The sequence below is a fragment of the Lycorma delicatula genome, chromosome 4 (assembly GCF_047948215.1).
Source record: "Lycorma delicatula isolate Av1 chromosome 4, ASM4794821v1, whole genome shotgun sequence".
NCBI lineage: Eukaryota > Metazoa > Arthropoda > Insecta > Hemiptera > Fulgoridae > Lycorma > Lycorma delicatula.
The window spans coordinates 97,673,367-97,699,684 of record NC_134458.1 but is presented as its reverse complement, the minus strand read 5'-3'; the positions used below and the strand labels follow the sequence as shown (position 1 = coordinate 97,699,684).

The 26,318-nt window shown below is 32.9% G+C and overlaps 1 protein-coding gene across 3 annotated transcripts in view; it reads right to left on the bottom strand.

Annotated features, from left to right (window-relative positions):
- Nucleotides 1-7,339: 7,339 nt before the first annotated feature.
- The window catches only part of Mccc2 (methylcrotonyl-CoA carboxylase subunit 2), a 43,162-nt gene continuing 24,183 nt past the window's right edge, over nucleotides 7,340-26,318 (bottom strand). For 2 of the 3 annotated variants that reach the window (XM_075363743.1, XM_075363745.1), the window contains 6 exons: nucleotides 25,434-25,583; nucleotides 23,952-24,018; nucleotides 22,181-22,337; nucleotides 17,910-18,024; nucleotides 14,754-14,839; nucleotides 7,340-7,605 (listed from right to left, as the gene is read on the bottom strand). In XM_075363743.1, coding sequence (XP_075219858.1) covers nucleotides 7,488-7,605; nucleotides 14,754-14,839; nucleotides 17,910-18,024; nucleotides 22,181-22,337; nucleotides 23,952-24,018; nucleotides 25,434-25,583 — 693 coding nt within the window. In that variant the 3' untranslated portion in view covers nucleotides 7,340-7,487. The remainder of the gene's footprint in view (nucleotides 7,606-14,753; nucleotides 14,840-17,909; nucleotides 18,025-22,180; nucleotides 22,338-23,951; nucleotides 24,019-25,433; nucleotides 25,584-26,318) is intronic. The other variant, XM_075363744.1, reaches the window with a different exon arrangement.

Genomic DNA, 26,318 nt, shown 5'->3' with positions numbered 1-26,318 from the left:
TGAGTCACATGAGACAATTGGAAAGTTTACCCATTAGTTGTTTGGATTACAGAAAATTGCTGTATGATCCACATGACAAAAAGTCTCTCGATGAATCCAACTGCTTGAGAAATCTGTAAGTTTAGATTGGTATATGTCAATTAAATATAAAAAAATGAAATTTTTACAGTTTCCTCTTTTAGCTCAGTACATTAAATACGTTACATGCATAAGTTTCGAATCGTGAATTTTCCTCATTGATCACTAAAAAGTATTAAATAATAAAAACAATTATAAAAATTGAAAAACATGACTGCCAAAAGATTAAAAAATAAATAAATAAACTGAACTAAAAAAAATGACAATAAATCTAACTAAAAAAAGAAAAAAGGTATGAAAATAATGGAATAAAAATTGTTATGCAGTATTTAATTAAATAAAATAATGGGTGGTCAACTCAACCAATAAATAGTAATTATCCTATATTAAAGAGCCCCACGACTGCATTTAAAAATTTTCATTGGACAAAATTTTCTTATTGATGACCTATTGATAACTTAATCATTACACAACCTTAAATGCCTGCTATTTCTACAACATAAAAAATATATTTAAACAAATTAAAATTGTCTGAAAGTTGTTTGGTCACCCATTAATTTATTTAATTAAATACTGCATAACTATGTTTAGTCCTTTATTTCCACACATTGTTAATCTTGACTAACTCTTAAATAATACTGAAATAGCAAAATCTATTTGCTTATTTGAAAGATTATATTTTCTTTATATAAATTCAATTTAACAGAACTACTTTAAAAGCAATTTCCAAATAGTTCTTTTGTACATATGAACAGGACAGCAGTCGCATATCTACATAGTAACTTGCAACCATGATTGCTTGCAGATTGTTGTTGTCATAAATTGAACAGGAGCAGCATCATCACTGTGACTTAGATCTTCACCTCTTCACCTTGAAGCACTGACAAAGTCACAGTGCTGTCACAATTAATCCATAATTTAGTTCATGCGAGTAAAAAAAATTTGTTTATAAAGTGGCATAGCGTGAGTTTCAGCCACCCAGGGCATAGGCCAAATTCGCCGCCCCCTTATTTAGGTATTCAAATCCAATAGGTTCCAAAATTTACTGAAATTCTAAAGTATTCTAAGTTTTCCCTAAGAATAAATTTGTTATTGTGTATTGTACAGGGTACAAATAAAGAAGTTTTGTATGTATGTTTTATAATATAATTGACACATTTGTTTCAAAAGTTCTTACAAGTATGTCACTTATTGATATATACACATTTATGACATGGGTCAACAAGATTAAGTTATTACTCATATTACATAAAATTAAGAACACAACGAGCAGAATATAAAACACAAATAAACTTCCAATTAGAACTAGAATTATACTGTTACTGTTAATATATTTTTATTGAAAAATTAATAGAATTAAAAATAAAGTTTCTGTCTAACTAAAACTACTCATCTACTTTTTCTAAGAACAAAGTCTTTTATTGCACTATCAATGTCTATAGCATCGCATACTTCTTGCTCGATAGCCAGATTGGATAGTCTTAAAGTACTTTTTTTTTATCAACTTCAATTTTGAAAAGCTTACCTCACTTATCTCTTATGACAATTGTGAGGAATATTCGAAGCATTATTATAATATTGTGCAGAGTATCTTCCAGCTTGGATTTCACAATTAATTGTAATGATCCAAGTGGATCCACCACATTAATTAATTTATTTTCATTGCCTGTGGCAGCTATGAAAGCCCATAGTCGAACTTGTTCGAGCTTGAAGTCCTGTTCATCAATTTCAGCAGACGCATAATCTAGATTACATTCAGTGTTGTCTGAATCTAGTTGTATAGCCGGTGTTAGATAGGCAAACTTTTCCGCCAAATTCTGTAGGTGCTGAAACCTCTCACAATTATTCTATCTAACAAGGAAAACAGCTTCCGTCTCAACTCATTTTCATGGGACAAGTTGGCATCTACTTTCATCATGAAAAATGTGCCTTCTCATATTTTGCACCTTTGAGGTTGTTTAGCGTGTTTCTACCGGACATATGGTTCGCGTCTTGATGGTTAGTTAGTTCTACTCTCTGCTGCGGGATGTGCTCGCATCAGTCCGCTACTCGAACGATAGACGTTCGGATTTATGTAGCTGTGTATTAGCAATGTAATAAGTTTTGTATTATTTATCAAGATTTAACTATATGATTTCATGTGTTTATAGTAATAAGAAGAATTTTAATTTAAAAACAAAAGAAAATCATCTTTTGAATTGTTGTATTGTTTTCTTTAAAGATAGTAAAACCATGTTGTTAGTTCACCTCAATGTAATGCATAAGACACTACAAAATGTAAAAACTCTCTCTCTATTACTGCTTGTTGAAAATTTAATGTGTCAACTGATACTGAAATGTCTTATGTTATGTTTTTTAATGTGTAATCTAAGGTAATATAAAATTTCTTTAACTATTATGTTTTGATTTCTTCTTTATAATCGTATGCTTCATAAATCAAGAGAATTCATGTCGCCATATAAATTCACGATTGTAAGATTACAACTCTGCGTAAGTTAACATTAAGTTATTAAGGGTTTCAATGAACAATAATAAGATTTTGGGCAATTCCGCACATTATTTATTATCCACCTGACGGATGAACCACTCTTGGAAATACAGTCCACTAAATGAATATTTTTAGGTTTTAGAACCAACAGAGGTGCCATGGAAATGCCAAGGTCTTCACATATTTTTTCCATAACTTATAGCGCCATTTGTCAATTCCTCTCATTTCTCTATCAGTACCATTTGCAAAGCACTTACTTTCTGAGCACACAATTTTATGTTGAGTCCCTTTGTTTATAAATATTTTTGTGCATTGTTCACTTCATGTAGCACAGGTTGCCAGAGGCCCAAGAAACAGAGAAAGGAAAGTGACTAGCAAAGTTCCTGCATCTGTTCTTGTGTTTAAGCTTTCAATTTTCTCTGTCAGTTTTTCCAAAGTGATCAAAATGTCTTTGTAATCATGCCGTGTCATATTTACGGCATCACCTCTTGCACTCCACCACGTATCCTGAATCCTTTTTAAACCTCTGCCTATAGCTGCTATTAGAACTTCTCAATGACATGTGGACATGGAAAAAATGAATAGCAATTTTCTAATGTACTGAAAAAAGTTATTGAACACACCTCAACTGAGACAGCATGTAAACAAACCAGGTTTAACGAATGGTTTGAGCAAGGTATGAATTCAACTTTGGAATTTATTTCTTTTATTATTTGCTGAACTCCTGAATGCCTTCCAGTCATAGCAGCATTATCATATGCTTAGCCTCTACAGTTCATTATATCGAGATCATCAGCTTCAGGCTCAAAATCATGTTTGAAATTCCTCCAGCAGTTTTATTTTTTGTTTCAATGAAATCTATAAAAGATTCCACTACTTGTACTTCCTAATTTTCAATCGCTACGTATCTTACTTAATACCTGGCTTGTTTGGTCTTTGTGAGAAACATCCAGAGTGCTGTCAAATATAATTAAATAATTTTGGCCTTTTTTACTTGTCTGATGATTGTTGGTGAACTTTATCTCCCAAAATTGCAATAAATTCGTTTTGAATTTCTGGTGACATATAAGTGATTGAAATTTTGTTACCCATTTTAGATCTTACAAGATATTCTCAAAGTACAGGATTGCACTTAGCGATTAAATACACAAATTCTAAAAAGATGCCTCTATTAGTGCTGATATCATTTTCTCTGTGACTACATAAGGCCAAATTTTGTTTCGCAATTAATCTTATAATATCTCAAACATTCTGATAAGAATTTCTTGCCATTTTTTTGTTTCCTTTGCCATAAGGTTTTGCTCTTTCTTGTCAATAGTCTGTCCTTTTTGAAGTCTGGGCTCTAATTTTGCTAACTTAACTAAATTTACAATAATTTTGATTGAGTAGTGCACTTAATTCGTGACTTGAAACCTTAGAATTCAGTTTCCACCAAGTATTAAATCCATCATGAGCAAAACATTCGGTGTGTTTACGCTCTCAAACAACTGACAGCAAAACCAAAATAATGATGCTTTGGAAGGAGAATAAGCAATCCAAGTACATAAAACTTTCGCCGTTAGTCAATGTACAGTAAAATCATTCCTGGGTAAGCCACCTTGTCTTTCCTTTTGATATTATAGAGCACAACTCTGAACATGTTACTACTGACGCTTCAGCGAAGTTAGTATTGATATGCAGAACAACTTCCTGGCCTTGCTGAACGAGCAACAATTCCATATTTTCATCTATACGCTCAGGCCATTTTCTGATATCGTCTAAGTTTCAGTATTGGGCAGCAGACGTTACCGAAGCTATATCACTCTCTGTCTCTAGGCTATCAAGATCCGTGTTTATACATGTAGATGCAGACTCTGACTAAGTAGATGTTGGAATTCAATATTTACTATTTTTCTTCAGGAAAAATGTCAACATTTGTAACAGGTATCAGATCAACATTATCAAGTTCTTTCACTTTTTCAGCTTGTTCTGGGTTTGTAGCAGCAGGGTTTTGTTGAATTTAAGCCCAACATGAAATCTGATGTCTCAGGAACAGGACCTTTCACATATTTAAGTACAACCCCCTCATTTCTTCTAATATTTTCTTTCTTAGCTCTTCTTTTATTACGGTAAGCAGCCCTGCTTTCTTTTACTCTTTTCATTCTTACTTTTTTCATTTTATAATTATAACTAGCTAAGTACCAAAGGTTCGTATCATAAAAAAGTTCAAAATAAGTAATACATTTAAAAAAGTAGTACTTACTAAAATTTACCTCTTTTAATTTCTTTCCTTCAAATAAATCAATCTTGGGCAACTTAGTAGATAGTCAGAAGCTACAAACAAATTAATAATTAATCTTGACTGTCCATCAAGATTGTATTTACACTACAAACTAGGGTTTCCATAATTACAGATATGTAAATTATATAACTATTAATGAATGCATGGGTTTAAATTATGTAACTGACCTGTTATTTTTATAAAAAAATGGATGTGTAATTGTGAATAAAAGTCAGATTGTAATATTCATTATTCAGATATACTATACATTGAATTACCACTATATCCTAATCTAATTAGTATAGGTACAAAGATTTTGGTTATTACTTATAAAATTGGCCATGTAGTATAAAGTAAATACTTCTAACAGGTAAACAAAAATAAAAATTGTAATACTCACATGGGTGTATGTATACCAAGAGTCGAACATGTAGAGCATTGATTCCCAAAGTGGTCCAGGTGGACCCCCAGGAGTCCACAGGAGACTCGACGGGGGTCTACGTTGGCGTGACAAAAAAATAGGGGTTCACAATTCGTAAGCGGGGGTCCACGAAAATTCATCTGGTTTCGATAGTGAAGAACTAAAATGTTGGCTTGACTTTGTGTATCAATCTAGGCAGATAATGTTTTGAGAAGCTCAGCGACTGTTACTTGTAAAAACTTGCATATTCCATATTCAGTACAATGAACGTGTCGAGACTTGCAAAGCGCCGCCGCCGCCGGGCACAACGCTTGCTCAGACGTGCAAAGGGCCGAAATACGACTTGTGGTGTGTGTGCTAGCAATCTTGCATGAACTTGTTTGATTCTTCACTAATATAAATACGATTGCCAAGGATAAATGTTACTCATTTGTTTCCAAATATTACATATTTGAATAAATGCAACACAAAAAAATATACTATTTTTCTTTTGCTTTTAACCACTCTGAATGGGAAGTTTTCTAAATAAAATAAGTGAGAATTAATTGCTTTCTTGTGCTGTGAGTAGATGTCAAAAATGTAAAATTGGATGGAAGCATTGTTTTTGATTGGCCAACTTTACTTTTTTGACATCCACTCACAGCACAGTCAATCAAAAATTAACCAATCAATTCTCACTTTTTTTTCGGAAGCTGTTAGTTCGTGGAACTCAGCCTTAACGCAAATTTTCATAGTTAGATCTAATCTTCACATTTTCCGTCGAATGGAAATATGGTAGAAATGTAGCTGCAGGGAGTCCACCGGAACCAGCAAAATTTTGAAAGTGGTCTATGAGAAAAATAAGTTTGGGAACCTCTGATGTAGAGCATTGATTTATAGTTTACATAAAATTTTTTGTCAAAGTTCAATAATTTAACAATCACAACACGCACCTAAAGAAAATCATGAATTGAGTCAACGTGAATTGGACGACTGATATTGCAGGTGTTATTAGACAATATTGAACTCTATTCTTTATATGAAAGAATTAATTCTCGTACAATGTTCATCGTGAACAATCCGAGCACAAAATAAAACACGAGGAATTACCGCAAGGCAACTGGTACAGACAGTGTTGCTAGTTGCTAGAACGACTGAGATGACTACTCACTTAAAGAAAGAGGATTTCCCGGTTCCGTCACTGATTAAATAATAAAAAGTTCCGTGGTCATTTTAATTGGTCCGAATTGTAGGTGTGACAAAAATATGAAAAGAAATGGCCCAAATTTTTAGTTCAGATTACAAGATATTATTAATTATTGTGAAATTTTGCTGCCCATGCTATGCTACGCCACTGGTTTATAATTGATCTTCTTCTACGTGAATGTTTATATTTGCAGCTACAAAGGCCAACTCTCACATCCCAACCACCAAATTCTTCTATCCTGCCAACTTTCCTCCTCCCAATTCCTTCTCTACATCACTCCAGACATCCACTGCTTTGCTGGTTGTCCACGTTTGCTCCTCTTTCCTGGAGTCCATTCCAACATCCTCCTAGGCCATCTGTACTCCTCCATTCTGCAAACATGCCCATACCATTGTAGTCTTCTTCCCTCCAAAACATCAATCACTTTACCAGTTGCCCTATTCTTCTGATCTCATTTCTCATGCACCACATTCTAGAAACTCCATAACTCCTGCACAGCACATCCATCTCCACAGCCAACATCTCCCTCATCTCTTTTTCTAATTTCCCAGGGTTCTGACTCGTATAATAAAATGCTCTCAATAACATTCTTGTTCAAACTATATTTAGTTGCTTTCCACATCCCTTCGGACCACCACAAAGAATTGCACTTATAGATAGCCATTTGCCCCAAAGCTATACAATGACATATCTTTTTCACTATTTCCTTCCCGTGATAATACAGAACCAAGGTACTTAAAGTCTTCACATGCCTCAATGATATTCCCATCTAGTGGGAATATCATCATTTATAAATGATAACTTGATTAATTAATTGTTAAGTGTTTATTTCTTGAGCTTTAGATACATTGATAGTTGAACAATTATTTACATAAGCAAAGATTACAAAAAATATTAAGAAACCAGTTTTAAAATGATCAAACCTTTATTCCCATAATTTTTTTTCTCATATGTTCATTTGTATAAAAGTTTAAAAATTAAATGTTCACCTTAAAATATGTTCTGAAATTTTATTACAGTGCTTGTATTTTTTAAATCAAAAATAATAATGGGTCTACATTCTAAATATTCCAAATGTAGTTGGTGAAACAGGCGCGTTACTGACAGCAGCCAGGCTTAGTCCAAGAACTTCTCGTGTGTTAGCTGGATCAATCACACCATCGTCCCACAATCTTGAAATAATTAAAGAACAAAAAGACAATAAAAGAAATAACACTGAACCACAGTAAAAAACAGAAATTAGAAGGTTCTAACATTATACTGATCCAATTTATAATAATCGAAAAGACCAAAAGAATTAGATATACAAAAATTCCTGTAACCTTCAATATACTATCTGTTAATGCTGAGACAACTGAAAAGCCTTTTATGAACTTGGAGTACTTTTCATTTAGAATTTCAAACTATGAACGAGGCAGAAAACTTTTAAAGAAGATTTTTCAAGGCAGAAAGAATTCATAATAGTCAATAATTTTCATGAATATATTTTTTACCTTTTTTAAAACAGTAGTTATTTCAGCAAATTTTAAACAGTTGGAAAAGATTCCTTTTTAAAAGCACTAGTAGTATAGACATGGGAAGTCAAAGGCAACCTTGGGAGTAGATTTAGTGAAATGGTGCCGTAAGGACATATAGTTATACTGCGCTACGATTTTTGTAATTTTTGCTGGAGTTTTTGGAAACGGAGGCTCGGAACTGTTGGATGGTATATTACTGGTTGTGTTTTAATGATTTTCAAGAGTATCGGATAACGGACACATTTTTTACTGAGATTTTAGTCGGATCGACCTTATTGCCATTGGCAATAAGGATCATATTGGAGTGGCTGTTGACTATACGTGTTTAGACAAGTTGTGCAGAACTAGTAAACAAGAACTTAGTGAAATTTTTTCTTCAAGTCTCAGGCGAGGTAAAAGTTTGTAAGTCCTTCTCCTATAGCTACGTTACCCTTCCTTCCCCAACCAATTCCTTCCATATCTACACCGATCAGGATCTCCCAACCTTTAACCTCCTCCAATTCTGACCCCAGATTTACTACATTTTACTTCTCCCCGCGATCATCTCCTTGTACAGCCGTGTGGGTACTCAAATTAAGCGGAGTTTTACGCAGAACAAGAATTTCATATTGGTTTGGCTATACGCTTTGTCTAATAGCGAGGAATGGAGGGAGACTCATTCCTACCTAAGACAAAGCTGGAGAGTTCTCCTGCAGGGAGGGAACTCGCAGACTGCTCAGATTATGGAGGCCAACATGTTGGGACTGTTGGCAACAATTTCTATTGATAAAAGTCGTTTCCGGCGATTAAACGCCTTCCGATAGCTTCATTCGACGAGGAAGTGTCCCAGTCCGGGATTAGTTTCCAGGCTGGAGAACCTGGCCACTAACCTGAGTAGGTGCATAGACTGTAATACCAAGCGGGAAATTAAGATGATTGGAAAATAGCTCTCTTTCATAGCAGAAGAATTTGGCTCGTTTTGTGAACTGTCGATCGACAAAATCTGTATAGCTACACAAAGACATACAGAAGTACAGATATAAAGGAGCACCTTGATAAAGGAGTAACAGTTGACGAACTCATAACATTGGCAACCCGTCGTTGGGCTGCCGAAGCTTTAGCGACGACGGAGGTTGCAAAGAAGCCGGCTATCTCTGACGAGCAGGTGCATTTGATTGACCTAGCGAGAGAATCAAATTGTGATTTGCTGGATCGGCACACTTCTGACCTCCTCTTTGCTCAGAGAGGGTAAGGCCAAGAGGGGGCAGGTTTTAAGACAGAATGGGGGGGGATCGGTAATACCGGGAGAGGAGTCGACGGTGATTGGTGGTGAGGAATACACTATTCTATGATTCTAAAGGAGAACAAAATGTGGTTATGTCGGATATGCTTAGGGCTCATCGACTAGTCCTTGTGGAGTCGAACAACCCGGTGTTCAACCTTCCGGCAGTAAGATCAAGCATTCCGCGAAAAAGCTTTAGCTTACCTTGGTAGAGGTAGGTATACCCCCATAAGAGTAAATATACGGAAACTAGATAGTACTGCCTCGAGTACAGCAGTTGCTACATCTAAATCGGAGTATAAGGACACGCACCGCATTCCGGAAGGTCATATGCCGAGTTTTTGAGAGCGATGAAAGATCGGGTATCTACAGATGAAGCTGAGGATATTTTGTCACTTCGAAAAGGCAACAACAATAAGGTGCGAATGCGAGTTAAAGATGGAAAAGCGGGGGAAACTCAAATCTGTCTTGAAAGCGAAGGCAGAGAAGCTGCAGGTGAGCCTAAGAACTAAGGCTGACAGACGCACGGTGGTGCATATAGGTGACATCGACGCTACAACTGAGGAACATACATACCATAAAGAAATATGTTGCAATGTTCTGGGCGGATGAGAGGAATTTAAGCTGACCTTTCTCCGCCCAGCTTTTGGCGCAACGCAGAAGGCGATGTTAATTATGTCGAATAAAACGGCTACAATACTGACCGAGAAGAAAGTGCGGATAGGATGGATGCAGTTCCGCGTTCCATTCGCGAAAGTGAAGCCCGCTGCTTCTGGGAGGTGGGACATGTTGCCTCCAGATGCTCTGATTGACCTAGCGGGACAATCAAATCGTGATTTGCTGGATCGGCGCACCTCTGACCTCCTCTTTGCTCAGAGAGAGTAAGGCCAAGAAGGGGCCGTTTGTAAGAGACAGAATGGGAGGATCGGTAGTACAGGATGCACCGCATCGAGCACTTACTCCCTAACCAGTTTGCCTTGAATTGATTCTTAACCCAGCTAGGCTTGCATCTTTCCTGTCGGTGTCTTGAGCGTCTCTTCTACCGTAACGGATGAAATATACTCTTCAGGTGAGGACGTAAGTCTTAGATGTAAGCACAACTCCACCTCTCGTATATCAGCGAGTGAAGTAAAATCTAGTGGTATTGTCCTTTCAGTTTGCATCCGCTCGTTCAATTTGGACTGCGCACGTTTACTTTCAACCTCCTCGGCTTGTTCAATCGTTTTTCTTCTTCTTCTCTTCATTCTAGCTCAATAATCGTTCATGCATACTTCATCATTTTGTTCATAATGTTTTTCGTTATCAAGATAGAATTTCTTTCATCGCATCACGCAATGAAAGAAATTCTATCGGATTGCATATTTGACTTTATCTTTAGGCTTACCCCGTTCAATTATTTCACCCGTAACGAAAAGTAACGATATGAACAAGAATAATTCATACATATAAATATGTGTGTGCGTAATTAAATCGAACGGTATAAGGTACCTGCTAGCAGAAATTGTAGGAGACCCGCTAGCACTAACGGAAACGTAAGCTGACCCGCTAGCGCTACAGGAAGTGTACAGTCAAGCAGCTTAGCTAGTGCAGGATTTTCAAAAGCGTGCAGTCCAGCGTGGGTGCTCTTTTATTCCGTAACAAATTCTTTAACGCAGATCTCGAAGTTAAAGCCTTTGTCTTTGCACTTTTTCTATCAACGACTTGGAAGCCATTTTTGCTGCGATGCCACGCACGTCTGCATAAGTATTTAAATTCGTCAAATGTTATGTCCGGTGCTACGTGATCGTCCTATAGCGAAATTCGTAATATTATTTCGTTTTTCACAAAAATCAATGCAGAATTTGCTTCCATTTCTTCAAGCAAAACCTCTTGATGGTTATCCGAGGATAATAACTAACAATACATTATCCGAAGGGATAATGAATTTATACCTTCAATCCCGAATAATACTTTTGCAAAAATGTATATTTATCGGTTGATAAAGCAGTTTAGAAAATTCATAGAAATTGCTAAAACGCAAAACATTATACTAACAATTTAAAAACTGTGCTCGTTTTACCACAGTTTGAAGGACATACAACTAAACTCCTGATATTTCTGGGAAGCACCTTGTTCAATCTGTTTTATTTTATCTTCAAACACATTTTATATTGGCAACACTGCGAGTTAGAAGGGAATTTTTCACAATGAACTTTGACCTGGAGAGGTATGACATCATGGGGTCAAAGGTTAAGGATGCCTCTGACTTCTTTCTATACCATTAGCACTTTGCTAAAATATTACAAGACAGGATGCAAAACTTCAAAATATTATTATTTATTACATTTAATTATTATTAATATATTTAATGAAGTCTTATTTTTAGGACATCTGATTTGATATTAGATCTGCTACCTAGCAGATCTGCTCATAAATTCTTTGATTCACTAATGGATCAGAATCAGGAGAATTTCCATAAAATCTCCACAAAGTCAGGAATCAGACGTAGAAAGGTTTTTACAAGCAACAGAAGAAATATTACCAATGTTATTATACTGAGGAACAAAAATATACTTTTTTTTTGGACGAGGAACAAAATATGTGATTCTAATAGAACGTTTCATACTGAATTCAAATATGTAAATAGATTTTCTCCATCACCCACCATTCTTTTGGTATACACAGGTAAACTTTGAAAGAAATATAAGAAATTACATGTGTGCAGTGCACTATTCAACTTACATAAAATATTATATAAAGGAGATGTTTTTGCCTTTTGTGTTTGGCATCTGGAACTCCCCTTTTTATAGTCAAACAATAATCTGCAAACATTCTTGTACTCTACTGCCACTAGTACCTGTTTTCCATTACTTAGATTTACTGATGGAAACATTCCCCATGCTCATCATTGACAGCAAAGAGATTAAATCAAGTGTCCAGAAAGAAATCAAATGTGAATTTAAGAAATTAATTTTTAGTGGCATATTACACCCCATATGTTTGAATGACTGTAATAATTCACCCACAAGGTCATAATAATTGGAGGATTTTTGATTTCCTGAAAGTTTTACAATATTTTTAATGACCTCCATGCTGACTTTTCAACATGGCTTAACAGTTCTTCGAATTGTCCATCTCAAATCAAAGTTCTTATTTGGGGATCCACAAAAAATTCCTTCCTTGATTTTAGCATCACTAACACGAGGAAATTTTTCTTTCAAATAATGAAATCCAGCACCATTTTTATCCATCACCTTATTAAAGTTTTTGGAAAGCCCTAACTTTATATGGGGTGGAGTTTGAAGAATCATTTCAGAGTTTGCTAGTGGGGGATATGCAACATTTTTCTGTCCAGGTGTAAGTGCTTCACACTTTGGCTATTCCATTCTGAAATACTAACACCTCATGTTGTCCTGACCCATTTTCACAAAAGTAACAAAATTTAGTGCAGCCAAGCTGCAAACCCATTAATAACAACTTTTAAATAATAATCCAATGGTACTTGTACTAAAGTTTTTCTAGCAGGATTTTCATATTGTCATATGTTTCTTTCATGTTTATTGCTAATGGCACAGAAGGAAATTCACTAGCATTATGTCATTGCCTTTAAACTAGTTTTTGAAGAATCAATGAACAGTCTCCATTCTGTAGAGTTATGTCCATGATGAAGTGCTTCCATAACAGCATAAATATTTTTACACTACACTAAACTTTTTTCTCAACTGATTATGAAAGATAAAAACTTCAGTGTCAATATGGAGAAGATAGTCTTTCAGCTTAGACCCCAAAAGCTTGGCTTGTTTCTTCAACTAGTTTAAACCGTGAACAAGATCATTTAATTCCCCTTGAGTTAACAGATGAAATTCACAAGAAGAGGATTCTGCTTCTAAGTGGATCATCGTGCTCCTTATGTCACACTTCAGTGGCTACTTTATATTTCGATTCATCTTTTAGTTAGATGTAATGGTGGATGTGATACAAAGTCCTTAACATGAGTCATTGATCTTATAGTAGACTGTAGATTCGGGTACTACACTGTATGACTGGATTTACTACTTATTCCTTTTATCTTTGTAATACAAAAATAAAAGTCCAAAAAGATGGTCTTGTGGTTCACACCACACCATTGGTATGGTAAAACTCATGTGTCAATTATACCTAGCTCAGTCTGTCAGACATTTCACAAAGATCGAACAGCAGATGTGAGGGGTCCAGTTCTTACCTTAATTCCCAACTGTACAGCCAAAGTATAGTTCATAACATTTTTTAACTACTGGAGTCAAACTTCATCATTGTTCTTTAAACATTAAATCTCCATACACATAACAGAAATTATCTGGATCATTTACACGCTTCATTGGCATATTTATTTAGTAACATAGCATACTTCACACAGTAACTGTAAATCACAAAATAGAATGAAACCATAGTAAGTGCGTACACAGCAAACGTTTAAACAATAATGTTGTGTTAACTTGACTCAGAAAACTGCTCTGTGCTGACATGTTAGAACCTGCAGTTAATGAATCATCATGAATATACAGCTATTGCCTTCATAATGTTATGTTTGTACTCTCTGTTAGAAATTTAAAATATTCTTTTATGTAGACAAGTTAGTCCTAAACAAAAACACATAGAATTCCACAAAAGCAATAGTTCAAAAATGTTATCACCAAAAACAGTGGGTGATGAAAAAATTCTGGTTACATTCTTTAATTCAGCATAAAAAATTACACAAGGAGCATAAAAACTTTCACTGCAGTGATAGTATTAACACAATAATAAGTAACTCTGTATTTATTAAAGTTATTAGATTAATTGTCAGCACTTTACCAAAGATAATATTACCATTTATTACATACAATTTTTATGGATTGTTTATAATAGAAGATTTACACTCTCCTGTTTTGCCTTGAATTAAATTCCAACTTGTTTTGGCTTTATTGTCGTCACTAGAAGAGATCTGTTGTAAATCAGTTCTCATATTTGGACTGCTTATATTTGACCTCTTTGAATAGGATATCAAGGAAGAAATCAAAAAAGAATTAATCTCATTTGGTTCATTTAGTTTACCCAGAATACTATACTAGATTACACTAATAAGTGTGAAATTCAGATTTATCAAATGTTAATTTAATGTCAATCTTTTTTATTTTATCTTTTATATAATAGATTTGAAAGACATGGTAAGTACTTTCAATGTGAAAGCTTTATGATCTGACCCAGTCTTTTAACAGAAAATACAAAGTAGTTAGTTGCCAAATTTGCTGCAATATACTCTATTTGAGTTCAGGAAGAAAGAGTAATTCTACTAGGATCATCTGTTACCAGAGTTAATCTAAATAGTAAATCCAAAGCCACCCTATCATTAAGGTTTGACATGTAATTAACATTCATGTTTCCAGTGCAGATGACAAACTTTCCTTAAAGAGCTTTAGTATCCATCATTTACAAAAATGGTAGACCTGCCTTAATGATGCTTGACTAAAAAAAAGGAATAAAGTGGATAATGTTTTATTAATTCATGCACAGTATGAAATAATCTAGTCACAGCATAGGTTACCTTGCACTTGCATAGAATGGTTTGCTTTGTTCTTCAAATTTACTTTCTATTTTTTCTCTAAGCTCCTTTTCTTCTTCATCTGACCACTGTAACAAGATTATTTTAATTTCAATGTTTAATTATGTTTAAGATTTTAAAATGTTTTAATTAATATTACAGGTGAATTGTGTTTTGGTAACTTTACAAATCTCTCCCATGTAAATGTCAACCAGACCTTCACAAAGTGTAGCTATGGCTTGCTACATGGTACATCCTGTTCTCACAGACGTGGCTCCGGTGACCGAGTGGCCATCGGTATAAATGTCCCCCCTTCTACTAAGTGCCAACAGCCTCTGATGAGGGTAGATGAGCGGGTAGAAGGAAGGGCACTCTATTGCCCTGGGGGTGAGTAATTGCCCCTGAAGGTGGATGAATCACCAGATCAATGGCATTGGAATGCGAAGGCAATGAGAAACCACTGCATTAAAGATCCTTAAGGATATCCTTAGTCAATCATGGCATGGGATGAACCTTTTTATAAAAGGCTCCAGCTTCCCCTCATTTGAATCTCTGGGAGGGGAATAGAATAAGGTTTCATGCTTGTGAAAAAGTAAGAATAAATTATGGACACAGAAAGGATAATTGTGCAGGGAGGACTGGAAAAATGAAACTGAAAAATGAAACTATTCTTATCATACTTAAGATAAGTATGATAAGAATAGGAACATGGATTGTACTGACACTACTGCAAAAGAGTAAGCTTGAAAATACAAAACAAGAAATGATTAGAAATAAATTATGGAGTTAATGTATTAATAAAAAAGAAACTAGTATGAAAAGTAAAGGTGGAATATATTGATGATCACCTGATGATGATAAGGATAGAAGGTAGAGATAAAGGTTATAATAATTCAAGTATATTTCCCAAATCACAAAATACTGAAGAAGTTGAGGGGTATTATGGAAAGCTGGAAAGCATACTAGAGAAAGAAAGGAGAAATGTATTGATGATGGGAGACTGGAATGCTATGATTGATAAAGGACAAGAAGGCAAGATAATAGGAAAATATGGTTTAGGTAATAGAAACAAAAGAGAAGAGAGATTAGTTGAGTTCTGCAGAGAAAATGATATGATAGTGGGAACACAAAGTTTGAAAATCACAACTTAGTAGTAGCAAAAATCAACTTGAAGCTCAAGAAAATAAAGGTTGGTCAGAAATGAAGTACCTATGATTTAGAAAAACTAAGAAATAGAGATAGTCAAAGAGAATCAAAACAGAATACTGGAGAAAACAAGAACATGAGCGGAGACGAATAGTGTGAATGATCATTGGCTAAATATTAAAAACAGTATAAAAGAAGCAGCTGAAGAAATGACAGGAATTAAAAACAGAGAAAGAATATGGAAGGAGTGGATTAAAGAAATGATAGGAAAAATGAATGAAAGGAGAAAATGGAAAAGTTTTCACACAGAGGAAGGTAAAAGAAAGTATAGAAAGCTTAATAATGAATTAAGAAGAAAAACTGAGATAGCAAGAGAAAAGTGTTTAAAAGCATTTTTCAATTAAAAACTACTTCAGCCTTTTACACAGGTGTGTAAATATGAAACCGGAATTTTCCCGTAGATGGCCCTAGCTGTCAATGTAATTACTGTCAAACTGCATCATTGGCACCATTTTCTTTCTTTGACAGCTGACAAAGACTTTCATCTCACAACAATACAAGTTTCATACAACACCATAGTTTTAATTAGTGTTGAACATGTTGAGTTTTGTACCTACAAACTATGATTTGCGGACAGCATTGATTTTCTGTAACCATTTAAAGAACACTGCTGCAGAATCACATCAAATGCTTGTCAAAGCTTACAGTAAGCATGCTTCTGATAAATCATTGTGCTTTGAGTGGTTTAAAAAAAAAAAAAATTCAAAAGTGGTGATTTTGACGTGAGAAATGAAGAACGTGGAAGACCACCGAAAAAGTTGAAGACAGTGAATTGCAAGCATTGTTGGATGAGGATGACGCTCAAATGCAACAACTTGCAGATCAATTAAATGTGACACGAGAAGCCGTCTCTCCTCACATTTATGAGCCATGGGAAAGATCCAGAAGATGGGAAAATGGGTTCCACATGAACTCAATGAAAGACAGCAAGAAAACCGAAAAACTATTTGTGAAATGCTGCTTGCCAGATACAAAAGAAAGTCATTTCTTCATCGAATTGTGACAGGTGATGAAAAGTGGATATATTTCAAGTATCCTAAGCATAAAAGTTCATGGGTAACTCCAGGCGAACCATCGACATCAATTTCAAGGCCAAATAGCTACGGAAAGAAGCTAATGCTCTGTGTTTGGTGGGATCAGAAGGATGTGATCTATTATGAGCTGCTAAAACCTGGTGAAACTGTTAATACTGAATGCTACCAACAACAAATGATCAATTTGAGTGAAGCATTACGTGAAAGATTACCAGAATATCAAAAAAGGAAATGCAAAGTGATTTTGCTTCATGATAATGCACCATCACACACAGCAAAACCAGTCAAGGAAACGACTGAGGCATTCAGTTGGGAAATACTTTCATGTGCGGCTTACTCAACAGACTTGGCTCCATCCAACTACTATTTATTTACATCGACTAGCACTTGCTCAGCAAGTGCGTGTCTCAGTGAAGTGAAGCTTCACCTCTTATGAAAATGTACAAAAATGGCTCGATGACTGGTTTGCCTCAAAAGAGCAACAGTTTTTTTGGTGTGGCATTCATAAATTGTCAGAGAGATGGGAAAAATGTATAGCTAGCGATGGACAATAGTTCAGATAAAATATTTGTTTTATAATTTTCATACAATAAACATGTATTTTCTATATAAAAATTCTGGTTTCATATTTATAGACGTGGTAATAATTTTTTCATCACAGGTACCAATATCATATGGTTTGTTTACATTTAACAAATTATTAAACACCAATAAACTGGCAGAAAAAACTTCTGTTTTTAATTATATACAGATAATGGTAACATTCAGTTGGTAATACAGGAAATCTATGAAATAAATAGTGAACACCAGTAAGCCTGTTCTTCTGACTATATCTTAATAGATTTTTCATTAATTATTATAAATGTAAATTATTATATATATATAAATTTATTTAATACATTTTAAATCACATACAGACCGGTATCTTTTTAACTGATTTCTGAGCTTTTGTAAGTTGAACCATAACACCAGCTGCCTGCTGACCACCCATTACACCGATTCGTGCGTTTGGCCACATGTACAAAAAGTCTGGACTGAAAATAAAAATATTAAGTCAGTCATCTAAAAATAATAATACGTTAAGTTAAAGTGCCGGCCTCCATGGCGTGAGTGGTAATGTCTAGGCCTTTCATCCAGGACCTCCAGAGGAATCCCAGTCGGGCATGGCATTTTCATACACTACTTGACATTCATTTCATCCTCTGAAGCAATACCTAACGATGACCTCGGAGGTTAAAAAAAAAAATAATATGTTAAGTTCCATAACTGTAACAATTGTAGGTAACCACATGCATGTCAGAAATCACCTCCTAAAAATGACACAGCCATCTCTGTGTACATTAAGAATAAAAAGCAGTACATGCCAACCTTACTAGGAAAAATGACAGTGAAGTGGATTCCTGTTGCCTTTTTCATCGAAATAAATACTCATTACCAGCATATCAAGTACACTGTAAAACATGTGATATTTAGCACAAGCGACACCTTTACTCTATTCATTACAGGGACTGGTTGAATAATGAGCAGCAAAATTACTACCAAAGAAAGCAACTGTAACTGATTTATCTTATACCTCAGATGCTTTATATACATCACAGCCATAAGAAATATTAAGATAGATTATGTAGAGCAACAGATTAACATATTAATATTAAAAGTAATAATGGTGTTAGTATTTGTTGAACAACAACAATAAAATATGTCAAATTAATTTGGTGAATACATGAACTGCATAATAATAAAACTAACTCTTTTCCCTCATAGAATCGAATGGGATTAACTACCATCATCATCATCATCATGCCCTGAGGCTAGTCCCTTCCACCAAATCCATCTACACTCTCATCCATTTTCAGATAAATGTTTAACTCTTGCACTTAAAAGACTGTGGTGAAAAATTATATGCTTCTGGTTACTCAGATTTCTTTCAATCATTGCACCCTCACTGCTGATAAATCAGTGGCTTGTATGTTTCAAGTATAGTGCTTCTGACAATCATATCTTAGACTGCAATCATTATTCTGTAGTGAAGAAGGTAATAAAATATCTTCTTAATATGTAAATTTACTGCTGCTATCAATCAAATTATGATAGGTAATAATTAATTAAAAATATTGTGAATTTATATTCATGGAGCACTTGAAATCTGCTCTGATAACAGCATATTCTTGCTACTTTTTTCTAATACAGTATCACTTTCAGAATGTGAACTGACTGGGTATATATGATTTCGTAAACCAGTTGAGATGAAAATAAGTAGATCAGTTTTCATTTAAGTTATCACCATTATAATTTTCAAAACTGAATTTATATGTTCAATTTTCCTTCATGCAAAGTTACTACCAGTTCTTCCAGATTATTTTTAATACCTTCTTATTATAAACGACACCATTTTAACTCTTTCACTACATGCCTTGAGAATAAAACTAACAATACTTTTTAAACAATTGAAAGAATTGACCAGAAGATTAAAACGTTGCTGACATATAACATAAAATAAGTAGAAAAATATAATTTCCAAAGGGAATTTTTTTTTTAATAATAAAAATTGTAAGTAGTACATAGTTTCAATAAAGATCTATATGAAAGAATGAAGTAAATTGGGTATTTCTATGTTTATTAACCAAAGTTACAAATAAATTTGTTAAATAATATTGTAAATTATTGAATTCCAGAACTTTTGTACATTAATAATCCATTAACTTTTGATGAGATTCAAAATATGGCTTCCATTTTTCATCATATGGTGTATACAATAATTGACATTCCATTGTATTTCTCTAAAAAAATAATAAAAGTTTATATATATGAAAATTGTATATCCTCTTATACGTTAAATGCTTTTTTCCAACATTTGTACTATATTACACAGATTTTTAACCAGCTGCACGAGATATATTTTGTTTTATCAGATTACTTCTGTAGGAGTGGTGCTGTATTTAACTATATGCTCATTTGTTCCCTTCTGTAGCTTCACACATCTAACCAATTACAACCAAGTTTTATGTAGTAACATGTCTTTGATCTAAAAGTAACATAGGCTATCTTAAGTGTCTTATCTGGAGGGGTGAAAAATTTATCTTATCTGCACTAAGGGATAAAATTTAAAAATTACACTATTTTCAAATTTTAATGGTGGTATTCCATACAACGATAAAAAAAATACACTTTTTGCCTTGTGATTTTTTTTTAAATTCATAGTTTTCAAGATACAAGCAAAAAAAGTGCTCAGCAAAAGGAAGCAGGAACACATTGCAGCTAGAAAATACATGTCTTATATGCACGTACATTATCATTTGTTAACATTCAAATTTCTATTCAAGTAGTACAACATTTCTAAAAATTAAAAAAAGCTAATACCAGTATTATATCTAGATGATTAGTATATTGAATGGTAGGGTTCTGGAAGCAACAAAAAGTGCTGAATAGAATAACTATTAAAAAAACAAAAAACCGTCTACTAATTGTACACATCTGCCTAGAATATTAATGAAAAACGAACAAAAAATCATTAAACAAGTTTTTCTTTATTTTCTCACAGGCATATTTTCAGGATATAGTCGGGTGCCTCTGTAGACTATATGACATGGTGACTTTAATGGCCTCCGCTTATTAAGACTACAGGCATCCAAATGCAACATAAAATGAAGAAGTAATATTAAATTTCACATTGCTGACTACCTTACCTCTATCTTGAAAAAATGTCTGTGAGAAAAGAAAGGAAAACTTATTTAATTATTTTTTGTTCATTTTTCATAATTATTCTCGTTTACCCAGACTCTGCTAAAAATTATATTCTCAATTACAACATTTATGAACAATAAGAAAAAGAAAATAAAAACCAGCAAAAATTTGCTGAAATATTCACTTTAAAACAGTCACACTTGTAGGAAGCAACTCAGCAATCATCAATGGAAAATGATGAGTAGTCATTAATAAGCTTGTGATCATCACCCATTAAAACTCATCTTTAGAAGAATCAACTGTCAAATGCAATCGTCTGTGAACAAGTTGTAAGCCATCTTCAAAAATATATTAAATAAATTTTATTGCATAAATGCTTTTCTTTGGTAAATGTGCCTTTCAGGACATAGAAGAGTCTGAATAGAAATTCTACAGTTTGACATCATTTGTCATTATTTATAATTATGCAACTCAACTGCCTTTCTTTTAATTTTTAAAATAAATAAAAAAATATTACTTGTACTTTTTTTGGAATAAGAAAATAAGTTTAGTATACAATCCATAGCTAACAGCTATGGTTTATAAATAAACCAGCAACTGGTTCATTTACATATGGCAGTACCATGCAGACAAGCATAAAAATATTTTTGTTCTGAAAGCAATATGTAACATATAGCTCTCATAGTACACATTGAATTACTATCTTTATAACAATTAATTATCTCCTTTAAGAGGAAATCAAGTTCCTTTGATTTCCTTCCCCATTTAACATAAAGTAGTTTACAATAAACCAGTCTTATCAATTTTAGAAACATAACTTTTTTTTCATATCAGTGAGAAAAGACACCACAAAACAAAACTGATCTTGGCAACATATAAAAGTAACTGTCAATAAAAGAATATAAAAAAAAGAATAACAGTAGGCACAGCTTTTTTAATTAAAGTAAAAGTCCCAATATCCAATATCCTAACAATTAGAAAGTTCTAAAAATGTTAACAAGCACTTTTTTCCGTTCTTTACATAGTGCCTAGCCTTATATTTCAAAGCATTCTCGAAACAGAAAAATGATAATCTAGAAAATTTCTAGTCAGGTATGTAACAATTTGCAGATTTGGAAGCTGCATTTGAGAAACAATGATGAAACAATGAAAATCAAAATTTCTTTTTAATTAGGACCATTTCCTATGGAAGTATATGACAAATCATCTGCTATATAAATATATACTCCAACAAAAAAACATTTTTATTTATACATTTTTTAAAAATTAAACTTAATTTTTGAATAAAATAAAATGTTCATCTGAAATTAAAATATTTTTGCTAATTCATATAAATTTGTTCAATTTTATTCACAGATCCTACTACGCAAAAATTTACAGTAATATGTCTATTGGAGTAAAATAGATAATATTTTTATAACTGGAAAAACCCATATAACCAGCAACATGTCTACCCAAAGGTGTCTGAGATACTAGAGCTTTTTTCTGAAATAATTTAAATTATACCTATATGCACGTCCACACATCCCAAAGTTTCCAGCACCATATGATCCACCAATTATTATTGTTATTTTAGGCACTTTTGCATTTGCCACAGCTGTGACTAACTTAGCTCCATGTTTAGCTATACCACTAGCTTCTGCATCTTTACCAACCATAAAACCTGAAAAAAATTTATCTTTCAATTATTTACTTTATCTAATAAACTTATAATGAACAAACTTTCAGTTATGCCAATACTTTATCAAAACATCAATAGAATTAGAAAATTTAAAACTTACCTTTTTTCATTATTTGTAATTAAAGCTTTTCATATCTAGTAGTTGTAATTAAAGAGTTCAATTTAATTCATTTTCACAGTAACCAATCACATTATAATTTCTTCCCTCTGACCTCAGACTATGGATATTATATTAACATTATTTCCATAACATAACTTTTTGGCATTACTCAAAAAATAAATAGATAAAAAACTACACAAAATGATGAATCCCAAACAACAAAATGAAACATTTACAACAATGCTATCCAAATATATATATTTCTTTCTTCTTCTTATTGTAGTTACAAACACTACTTCATTATTTACAAAAATTAAGCCATAGAGTATTGTTCAAAAGCAAAATATTAAAAAAAATGTTTAAAATAACTACAACTAGCTAAATATAATATAAGCTGCAAATACGACTTTTTATAAATATCAAGGTGGGCCATGAAAAAGTAGCCCTGCCAACATCTAAAGCAACCTACATTGATTGTGTATGGATTGTTTTGATACACTTATCCTTTCAATATTCCTCATTAATAAAAGTCACGTAGTGACCACAGAGACCATAAGCCTCTACTTACTGTTCTACAGATGACGCCCTATTCTGTGGTGCATTTACAACAGATCCTGTTTGGTACCATTTCTTCACCGATTGATGAATGCTGCATTTAGCTGGAATGGACGATTAGGAATCACTTTATGGAATAACTACCGCATTTCCTTCAAATAACTGGTTTTTATGTACGACTCTACAATATTTGCTCGTTCTGGTATTGAATACATCGCTAACGCATGTTCAGCACAACACAGGAATGTTCTTATGCAGGAATTTATGTAACCTTACTTTGTTCCAATTTTCTATGCCAGTGTCCTGTGTGCAAACGTATGATGATAATGTTCTATTCAATATTCCATATTCTGGCGAGAATACTTTTTATAGCCCACCCAGTATTATTATATATTTGTAATATACATATTATTTTTTATTTATACATATGTACACACAAAAACTCAAATGAAATGATAATCATACTGCCCAAACTGTTAACACACTTCATACACATATTACTAACCAATTCACATAACAACGTGAAATCTAAGTAACTTGTTTGTTCACTTCACATCATAAAATTTTCATGATTTCTAAGACATGTATTCTAATGAAGGAAAAAATAAAAATACAAAATATCCTATATGCAACAATAATGAACAACTCCAATAAAAATGACACTCTTAATACATCAATAAAAATTAATAACTCAGATATCCCACCTCTTTAAAAAACTGTCTATTTTTACACCATTCCTTTTAATAACCTCACAGTTTCAACATACCATCATTGTCCTTTTACTGAAGACAATTGAAAATAACTTCATAAAAGACTTGTCTTCACAATAATTGATAAATTCTACTTATGTTTATAAGAACTGTATTTGTGAAAACCTCAAGCACTGTTTTAACCAGTGAAAATAAGGTTTTTTATAGTTTAACGTACTCCATTTCAATTACCAGTTATATTTTGAAGAAAGAGAAGTGGAATATTTCTATGACAGCATATTTCAATAAAATGAGCTCCCTGAAATGATAAAGAATAATGAAAATAATTATTTTGAACCCACAGTTAAAATTCTTTAAAAAAATAGTGTAAACTTTTAAAAAAAACATAATCTCATTATCTTAATAACCCAAACCATTCATTACTTTGGAATAGTTTTTCATAAGTAACATTTCTTTAACCCTACATCATATAATGATAGACAACGATCTTCATTTTTTCTCTTTATTTGACAGGCTCAATTATAACACATCGTCTTCCTATTAATCTATTATTTTAAAATGCACAGCATCACAGTAATTCAGTGTAGTTCTTTCAAACATAGCATGATTCTTTAAACTTCATTTTTCGCTGTTAAATACACACAATCCTGCTGCGTACTGTATATAAAATATGTACATGCTACATTGTTGTGTTTCTATGCTTAAAAACAAATCAACTTCATTTTTATGTAAATTACAAGAATCCTAGAAAAAGACAATAAAATCTGATTTAATGATCTACTTCTTTACTGTAACTAAGATTTTATAATGCATGATTTGACTGTGGTAACAAACACTTTTATTTCAGGGATTCAAAAATGTTGCTGTTTATACATTTTTCCTGGGGGCTGAAGAGAGAGAGTAAGTTAATAAAGAAGAATAATTAGAAAATGTTAAGTCAATTATCTAATGCATTGTAATAACATAGCATCTCCCATTCTGTGTAGGGATTGCTTTCAAATGGCACTAACCTTTTTATAAAGTGTTTATTGCTACTTATAGACTATATGGTATTTTTGTTATCTTCCGCACACAAATAAACCTCAGAAATAGTATAAAACTCTTATGATTATTTTTTTCTTCATCAATATGACTTAAATAAACATTAACAATTGATGAAGATGATCACAAACAATTTTATGGGCAATTACTAAAATTCAGAAATAGTTTCATGTTATGAAGCATATATAACATTTCAACCTGTAAGAAATATACATCATTATGCTGTAGTAATAATTTTTGATAAATTATCTAACCATTTAATATCTTACAACTAATTTTCATAAAAGCAGATTAAAAACCTTCGTTAAAGTGTGTGGAAATGCTGTACTGAAATTTAATATATTTCATTTTTCCATTTCAGCTAATACTAAAGGAATGGTTATTATTTTTTTTTTTTACTTTAAATATAAATTTTCATTAACATAATTTTGTTATTATTATTCAAAAACAATTAAGTTTAAAATAAAACAATGCTGCATCTCAACACGATAACTAAATATACTGAAAAAAAAAACGTAAAATCTTAAAAGTTTTCTTGATGGTTAGCCATGTCGCCATGTCTCCTGGACAACACAGAATTTTGTCATGCATTGTTGAAAACAAAATTTTTATTTCTCTATGATACCAGTTTATTTTCACTAAATAATACTTAGGCTGAGATTTTTTTTGTACCTTAACAGCAGATTCTGAGAAAAGCACTCCATTATTAGCTAAAATTCCAATAGGATAGCCATAAACTTCAGCAAAGCCAGTGACTAATGTTTTTCCATAATTAGCTTTAAATTCTAAAAACCTTGAGCCATCAACAATTCTAGCTATAACCTGTAAACAAAATTACCTACTTAATGAATAAATGAGTATGCACCTTTAAGATAAGATTTAATGACACCTGTAACAGTAAGATTAAATGACTATTACTTTCGTACTTTGTCAACCTCAGTAAAAATTAAAAACTGACTACAAATAAGAAAAATCAGCAACAGTGAATCAAATCTTCCTTGTATGTACAATAGCATCAACTGATTCATTAGGCCATTTTGTCAGCATTCTGTTATGGTTTATTTTTTTTTATCTCATAATTATAATTGTAACAATAAACAATCTCACCAGTTTGAATATCAATCTGCAATTCTATTACTAGCTGAAATTCTGCTTATCACTTAAGCTAATTACAGGTTATTATAATTCAATTCCCAGCAAGAGTCTACAATTTTTTCACCTATCATTTCACCCATCCATCCTCCTAGTTAAAATATATGCAGAAGCATATCCGTACTTTAATATTAAAATAAAATAAATATAAATGTGTAAAACATAGCAATTAAAAAAGGTTACGTGATAAATCACTATAAAACAACCTTGGATACTATGGGAAAGTATTGCAAATAAGCTCATCAAAACACCAAGATCTCTGTGTTTTAAGTTTAACTCATTAGTTTATTATATTGTAAAATTAAACTACTTCCCAATAAAAGCTATATATCTATTATCAAGAATCACTTTTTTCAGGATGCTTTCCTGTTATATACTACAAATGTAGAACCTTTCTTCCTGTAG